At 50.0% G+C, this 7,642-nt stretch overlaps 1 protein-coding gene; it reads right to left on the bottom strand.

The window, feature by feature from the left end:
* Positions 1 to 597: 597 nt before the first annotated feature.
* GSTUM_00007968001 (uncharacterized protein) lies at positions 598 to 3,898 on the bottom strand. XM_002839766.2 has 8 exons: positions 3,187 to 3,898; positions 2,967 to 3,130; positions 2,714 to 2,895; positions 2,511 to 2,624; positions 2,336 to 2,449; positions 2,096 to 2,275; positions 1,981 to 2,046; positions 598 to 1,923 (listed from the first exon to the last, which is right to left on the bottom strand). The coding sequence occupies exons 1-8, from the start codon at positions 3,356 to 3,358 to the stop codon at positions 900 to 902; spliced, it is 2,016 nt and encodes a 671-aa protein (XP_002839812.1). The 5' UTR covers positions 3,359 to 3,898; the 3' UTR covers positions 598 to 899.
* Between the last annotated feature and the right edge of the window lie 3,744 nt (positions 3,899 to 7,642).

Here is a 7,642-nt window from a genome sequence, read left to right as displayed (position 1 = left end):
CCAACCCCAAAGCCCAGTTTTCATTGGAATCATTCACCGGGCCCACGGGACGAGACGCAATGGCCTTGGCTGAGTTCATTGGTGTGCATTTCTGGCGTGGGTGACTGGCGAGCTTGCCACGTGCGGTGCCTTAATCGCAATTCATGAAGGTCAAGGGAAACCCTGGAGGCGATGTTGGTGACCGAAAAGCGGGTAAAATAGGAGCTCTCCGCATTTGCGAGGGATTCGGTCCAAGGCTGAAAAGGCGGAAAAATTACAAATTTTGCTGCGCTGGGAGGGAATTTCAACCGCAGATCTGTTATTTAGTATTGGTGTAGTAGAGCATTCCTGTGCGATGGCACAGTCTCGCTGCTAAACATGGAAACCCTGGGTATTGTCGGAAGCGCCTCGGTGGTGTGGAGATAGAACAGATTCTCCGGTCTTGGAAGTCGCCACCAGGATAAAGATTCTCGTGTGCTGGTATGATATGTAAAATAACTCGTTGGCGGGGGATAGCGATATGAAAATATAATTCGTACTCCAGGGTGTACGGTACTGTACAGTAATGTACACCCAGTTCCATGTCACCTTGTGCCAGTGTCACAAGCCAGAGCAGTGCAACATCAATTTGAATAATTACCAATTGACCTCATTCACCATCCACTTGGATTACTCTACTCATACACTGAACCCCATGAAACCCGGCAGTAATACCAACTGCATAAAGAAACAAAGTTGAAAAAGTCATAAACCATGTGCAAACCCGACCAGAACGCGGAAAAGAAATGAATGTACCCAATACTCGCCAAATCAGAATGAAGCATAAAAACGCCACGCAATGAGAATAGCCCGAAACAATATGACCCTCCCGAACCAGAACCAAACCCCAAAACCGAAATTAATGTAAACCCTGAATGAAATCACATGCCAAGCTCGTCACCCTCAATGGTACCCACGAAAGCCCTTTTTACAAAAGTGTGCCAGATATGATCCTTCAACTTGTGATGGTGCTTCTTGCTCTTGCGCCTCTTCTTCCTCTTCTCTTCCTCAACATCGCAACCCTCTTTGACATCTAAATCTCCGCACTCCACAGCAGAATCATCTATATCCCTCGTCTTGTCTTTGTCGCCTTGCTTCTTATTTCCTCGGCGAGTGGCGTCAACTATTTCCCTCGCAAGCTTCAGATAACTCTTGACGGTCATGTCCTTAAGTTTATAGATCTTATCCGTCCTCGTGTTGTACTCTAGCTCGTATCTAAAAGTTCTATCTTCGGTGGAATCTCGCAATTCCAAGTGTTGGTCATCCGCCTTCTTCTTGAGTCCATTGATCCTCGTAAGGTTGGCATAATATTGCGTGATGCCAAGAAAGGTAAATGGCTGCATGGAATAGGCCGGACCGGGAGGCGCAGTCTTGGAAGGTGGGTTGGGGGTAGACGGATCTTTGTTGTTCCGCAAGGTCTGAAGATCGTCATTGGGCTTAGCATTAGATCCTCCAACTACGACATTGACATCATCGAGTCCGGTAATATTGTATTCGATAACTCTCAGCGTCGGGAAGTAGTTCGGTACAACGCTTGGCCCAACAATCGAGAGGACGTATCGCTCACCCCATCTGCCCCCAATTTTCTGAGAGTAATCGGCATTCTGGTTCTCATCATAAGGATCGTCCTCTTCATCGCTTTTGCCAACAGCTCCGATAGGAGTGGGAAGGTAAGAAAAGGCCTCTCTCAACGAATTGAGGTATGACTCTGCGTTCTGAACATTGTAGACCGGATTCTCCTCATCGAATTCCGAGGGGTCCATCTCGGGAGCAACCATCTCCTCAGCAGAGCGGCCGGTCCACTTCCTCTTGGGCTTCTTCTTCTTCTTCTTCCGCTTGCTGTCGTCATGGGGTGGCTTGAGCTCGTCACTATCGTGCACCATAAAATGGTCCAGATTCATATGGCTAGGGTAATGTCAGCGACGAGTGTTGACGGGAGACTGGAAGACTGGGAAATCATACCCATAGATAGACCCCACGATAACATCACGGTATTGCTTGGACCACAAAACATACTTCTTCCAGCACCTGCAAGGTTGCTTAGTAAAGAAATTGTACAGGTATCGAGGATGCTTACGTTTCGTCCCAACTTTGCTTTGTACTTGTCCAAGCCGGCGGAACGTGGCCAATCAGAATGGCTTTCATCCCGATATCCCTCATCAATTGTAATTGGATCTTCAACCATTCCATTTGCTCATAACCTGGTTCGCCCTTGAGATCGCAGCCATCGACAGCAGCGTTGGAACCGAAGAAATAGCTAAGGCTGCTGTTAGGAATCAAAGTCCAACCCTAAGAGAGAGAGATAGGGCAAACAAACATAGTGTTGAGTGAAATAACTGAAAGGCCGCCTTTGCTAGCCAAACCCATCTTGCCGTTGGTGCCCGGTACGACTTGGGTCCAAAAATAGGCTCCTTTGTCAAACACGTGATATCTGGGGCACAAATGTTAGTCAAGTGACCGGATAGAGAAATTGATGATTGGTCAAGTCATACTGGTCTTGCGGAATGAAATTCCTCCAGATGTCCGAGAATTCACGCGTGATCTTATTGGGACCGTCCGTCATAATATTGTGAGGAAAGATATCGTTATTTCCAAGAGTCGGAATACTAAACATCAATTTTAGAAACCGCAAGAAGTCGTAAAAGATACCACCCGAAGCCAGCTCTGTTCCAAAGATGGCAAGATTGAGGCTTACATTGGGACAACCAAGTCATTTGTCGGGTCATCATCACCAAGATTATCCGGCTTCCCAAAAACGTCGACCATTCCCTGGGTAATGCGTCGGTTCAACGTGAAAATTTGACTATCGCTACGTGGGATATTGACATCGTTGTCGTGTCTTGCAGAGTCGCCAGTCCAGATAACAAAGTCGATTTCCTGTATTTTGTCCATGTCAGCCCCCCGTTCCTTGCCCAAATGCCAGGGTTTCGCAGAGCAGAGAAACTGACATCTCTGAGATTTTCCTTAATCCAGGCGAAGGTCTCGTTCACCAAACTGAACGGGGTATCACAGCCCGAGGTTTCAGCACCAAGCACACCAGCGCCTCCCTTACCGCGGTGGCAACGCTCACTGGGATCGGAGCCCGTGAGGTAGAATGGATCAGGATGAATGTCTACAAAACGTTAATCCCAAATCACCCAATATTGTCTGTCAGGCAAAACGGCTCACCAGTGACGTGCAAAAATCGCCCCTTCAACTTCCTAGGTTCGGATTGCGATGCTGGCGCATCGTGCACCGAAGCCACTTCACCCGGACTAAGGACAATCTGATTCTGGACCGGAGTTGCTGTGACAAAGGCAGCGGCTAGAAAGCCCAGGGTAAAGGCCTTAGAAAACTGCATTATGGGTTAAGAGGACCTGGCAGTTTAGGTTTGGCTGGATTTGTCGTCGCTCTTGGCTGGATGATGGGAGATATAGAGGGAGGGAGGAAGAGGGAGAGACAGGAAAGGGCGAGAAGTCGTCAAAATAATACTGCCATCACACCGACAAGCTGTAAATGCTAATAGATGATCAGGTCGATAGGAATCAGTTCTATGGCAGTGTATCGGGGGGGGAGGAGAGCCGATGGGAGGATAAAGAGGGAGTCGGAAAGTAGGTCTCCAACCTACAGCAATAAAGGAGGGGGGGGGCAGAATTCAGGGGAGAACAATACCGGTAATTGAGCGAAAGAAAGTGCTTGGGTGGGGGGCAGTGTCTCGTGTACCGTAGCGCAGCGAAGGGAGGCGGAAGGGAGGTGGTGGGGAGGGGGGTGGAGGGCAAGAAGGGATGGATGGGGTGGATGAGAAAGGAGTGTGGAGGGGCGATACCGGCAGAGATACCACATTGGCCAGTCAAAGCGAATGATAAACAAACGTGTGTACTGGGCCCCCGGGTTGTCTACTCGTACCGGTATCTGAGCAGAATTGCACGGCTTGAGTGGTGGTGAGCGGTGTTGGCGGATGATGGGTGTATGATACATAGTCAGGGCGTTGATGCCATCCCAACCCACCAACCCCCGACCTTACCGGTGTTGTGGCACCGAGGCTAACATGCTAGGGGTTTTACTCGTACTGTGTGTTTTGGGTCATCCATCACCTGCTGCTGCTGGGGAAGCCAGGAGCGAATGACGCAGCGGGAAAAACTGGTTGCGCTATATTTTCCAACTGAACGAGATCTCACCAGTCGCCAACCGGTCAAAGTCATGAGGTTGACAAGCCCCCCAAACCTTTACCAAAAGCTCTGAGATATTCGCTTCCACATCGGATACGGAGGTGTATTACGGTAGTCTACTCGAATAGTATTAAATCAGCGTGATCATGGAAGAAGTTCGGTCGTCGAGCTGACACCACTTGTTACGGTATTCCCCAGACACGAGATGTTCGCCCAGGATGCCACAAAGCACTCATCCGCGGCGCCCCGAGGAGGAAGGGGGATACGGGATACGGTAAGCGGCCGCTATAATCACCAAAAGCGACCCTTCACACCTCATCACGGCAAAGGGCAACTTCAAGCTCCCGAATAACGGTATTCTTCTCCAAAAGCGAAATTAAGGCGGCATGCTTTACTGTACGATAGTGTTGTGCGCTCATTGTTTCGCCTTGGTCCCTTGACGTCGACCCCCATCCTCGCGGCAGGAATGGTGGTTGGTGGTCGTGTGTGCGGCTGCGTGGGAAGGCTGCACACTTGCCTGCTGCCCTGCATGTCCTCTGGGGTTGGACTCCCCCAAATTGTATCGTTTGCAAAATTCAGGTGGGGTCCCAGACATGTTTTGCGATCGGTTGCCATCTAAAGGATCTGGAATATTTCTAATTCGATATATTGCTCACTTCAGCACACACACACCACACCTTAAATTATACCAAATATGCCACTTCAATGCTCCGGCGCTTCCCTTCCTTGCTTGAGAGAGATAGGGGCAGCAAGGAGGTCAAGATGGTTAAAAGGATAGCGGTGCTGTTTGATAGACCAGGAATTTATCTGTGATCTGTGCCGAAATCTCTGATTCCTCCCTTATCAGTTCGGGCTGAGCTCGAGAAATATCGGAGGCAGGTGTGCGCTGTGGTTTGTTTCAACTTTCGACCAGCCGGTAGAAGGATTTTGATCACTCTGCGAAGCGTGCCTTCTCGTAATTATCTCCAAAGCTAGCAGGAGGCTAGCGTGGTCTCATCTCCGACTGCTGGGAGTTTTGTGAGGTCTGGTGGCTGTGGAGATGAGACTCACTTCCTACCGATTTCGCCGCACGGGGGTGCTCCAGTTTTGGGGTGAATAAAGTATAGAGGAAGGGAGGAAATTAAAAAACTCTCAAAGAAATAACTCGCCAGTGCAAGTCGTGGCAAGATACAGTAACCCTTCCGTTGTAGCTTGCGGCTGACGGTAGACTATGCGGGCCTCCCGCCAATACTGCAGCCATCCATGAATCTCAGCGTTCTCATTGCAAACACCTTCTACTGGTGCTCGCGCACTCGAGTAATTTAGAGCTCATACCTCGGCTGTGTTGATATGATACTTTGGAATACTGTACGGGGAGAAATCATTTGCACCAAGGGCAGTACGACCTGATCTTCAGGCAAGGGCTGACAAGCTCTCCCACCTACTGTACGAGTTACTACCGGACTCGTACAGGTAATTTATCTCGGAAGGAAACAGCGATCTGAATCCAACAGGGTCGTTCGGATGGGAATAGCAACGGAAGCTCGCGGCTCCTTGCCCGATAGGGTACTATTTTTACGGCATTACGATATTGGCAGGTTCAGTTTCCTTGTGCGGTATCGCCACTTGAGCAGCGAGCATGAGCAGCTGTGCCGCGACCTGATGAATACGGTACCGTACTCGAGTACAGACAACACTGAGGGTACTGTAGACTGCCGTAGACTACCGGTACCGCACCTGAACTCGAGTTGAGATGAATTTATTCTACTGGAATACAGTAGGCTCCCTTTCCACTCACACGTGATTGCATAAGTGGGTTGTCACACTATATCTGTTTTTGCACATTCAACCCCACGAATCTTCGCGCGGGGGGTGAAACCCCCAAACTCATGCCCCAAAACGGCAACCATCACACAAAATCCCACCTCTTTCCACCAGCTCTCCCAAACACCTTATCCCACCATGCCGAAAGGCAGGGAACTCGAAACTTCCTCGCAAAATCTACCGTATTAGTTAGCTATCGTCATTTGTTCTATTGTTACCCCTAATTTTCACTGCCTCGGTTTGGCCGGCGTTGTCGTAGCTGTCGGTCGGCAACTGGCAGTGTCGAAGGTCTGGCGAAAAAGCAAAAACTTGTGGCCCGGAAAGCAACGAGCTGCGCTCGTCCTCCTTCCACTTGTCGAGGCCGTTCGCCTTATTTTCCTTCTCGTTGGTGTCGGGGGGTGGTACCGGTACCGGTACCTTGGTGGTATATTTTTTCCAAGTGAACTTGATATCTGACAGGTAACCGGATATTTCGCTCTCTCCTCCACACTACTCCCCCCGCAAAGTACCGCATTTGGCAAATTGTTTCAACCTTCAAGCCGCCGAACCTAGCGCACAAGTACTCGTACATGCATGCTACGACAGAGCTGCAGAGGAATACTCGTACCTCGCTTTTGGTGAAGCGCCAATAGCGCTACTACCGTGCTACCCATACACCACAAACCCCAGCACCGTCACATTTTGGGGTAGCAGATTAGGTTTACCGCCCTTTGAGGCTTTTATTTTCCCGCTCGCGACACAGAGCAAGCTACTGTACAGTACTCGTACTGGTAGGAAAAACTCGACAGATGAGCCAAGCACTGCGTGGCAAATACGATACGCCAGAATCCCCCACAGCCAATGCAGTGGGGGAGATACCCGAATTGCGTGCGGTAAAAGCAAATCCTCATGTACCCCAGGTACTGGAGTAAATCCACCACCACCGCCTCGCCTCATCCTTGGCTTTTGGTTTGGACTACAGGTACATCAAGCATTACGTAGATTATTGACCGACGAACTCTCTCCGACAACAGTGGTATAACGATACCCCAATTGCTTTTCCCTCCACCGCCAACCACTTCCTCTCCTCCCGGGAGACTACCGGTGTGTTCCTCCTGCAATGGTCCTGGGCTCCTCCACTCGACTACGGTCTCGGTAGATATCTTGACAATCAGCCTCCCCCAACACAGCTATGCTCGAGTACACTCGAGTACGGTACTTTGATACCAGGGTTGGACCGTGAACATGGACGACACAATTTGAGTGGTCGTTTCCGGCACGTATCTAGGCCTATCAATTGTAAAGGGAAGAAATTCCGTGGACACTTTGCCATTTATTATTTGCCCGAGGGGGGGTATCTATGGGTAGTTTGACCAATACAGCCTTGTTCACAAATCAACTCCCCTACCGGTACACCACGACTTGACACCGAAAGCTATGAGTGCGGTACCTGCCCTTCCCTGCATAAAACGCGGCGACTCCTTCGATAACTGGACATGCGCCCCAAGCATATCTGTGTACTGTACGAGTACTCGAGTACTGCCGGTATTCGTACGAGTCAAGTACTCGAGTACCGCATCCCGTACATGTATAGTACTTGTACGAGTAAATCGCACGGCAGCAGGGACGGTGGAGCACAGTACGAATACTCGAGTGGCAACGGCCAACAAGAAGGAGGCTGTCTGAATCTCGGC

This window comes from Tuber melanosporum (genome assembly GCF_000151645.1).
Source record: "Tuber melanosporum whole genome shotgun sequence assembly, scaffold_40, strain Mel28".
NCBI classification, from domain to species: Eukaryota; Fungi; Ascomycota; class Pezizomycetes; order Pezizales; family Tuberaceae; genus Tuber; species Tuber melanosporum.
The sequence above is the reverse complement of the archived record's forward strand: the minus strand, read 5'-3'. Positions and strand labels throughout refer to the sequence as shown.

What these genes read in the sequence shown, in the direction of transcription:
- GSTUM_00007968001 (XM_002839766.2), bottom strand. Translation starts at nt 3,358, where the DNA reads ATGCAGTTTTCTAAGGCCTTTACCCTGGGCTTTCTAGCCGCTGCCTTT. An exon ending in GCGATTTTTGCACGTCACTG is followed by an intron (nt 3,131 to 3,186) that starts GTGAGCCGTTTT and finishes AACGTTTTGTAG; the next exon opens with ACATTCATCCTGATCCATTC. An exon ending in ATCGTGGGGTCTATCTATGG is followed by an intron (nt 1,924 to 1,980) that starts GTATGATTTCCC and finishes ACATTACCCTAG; the next exon opens with CCATATGAATCTGGACCATT.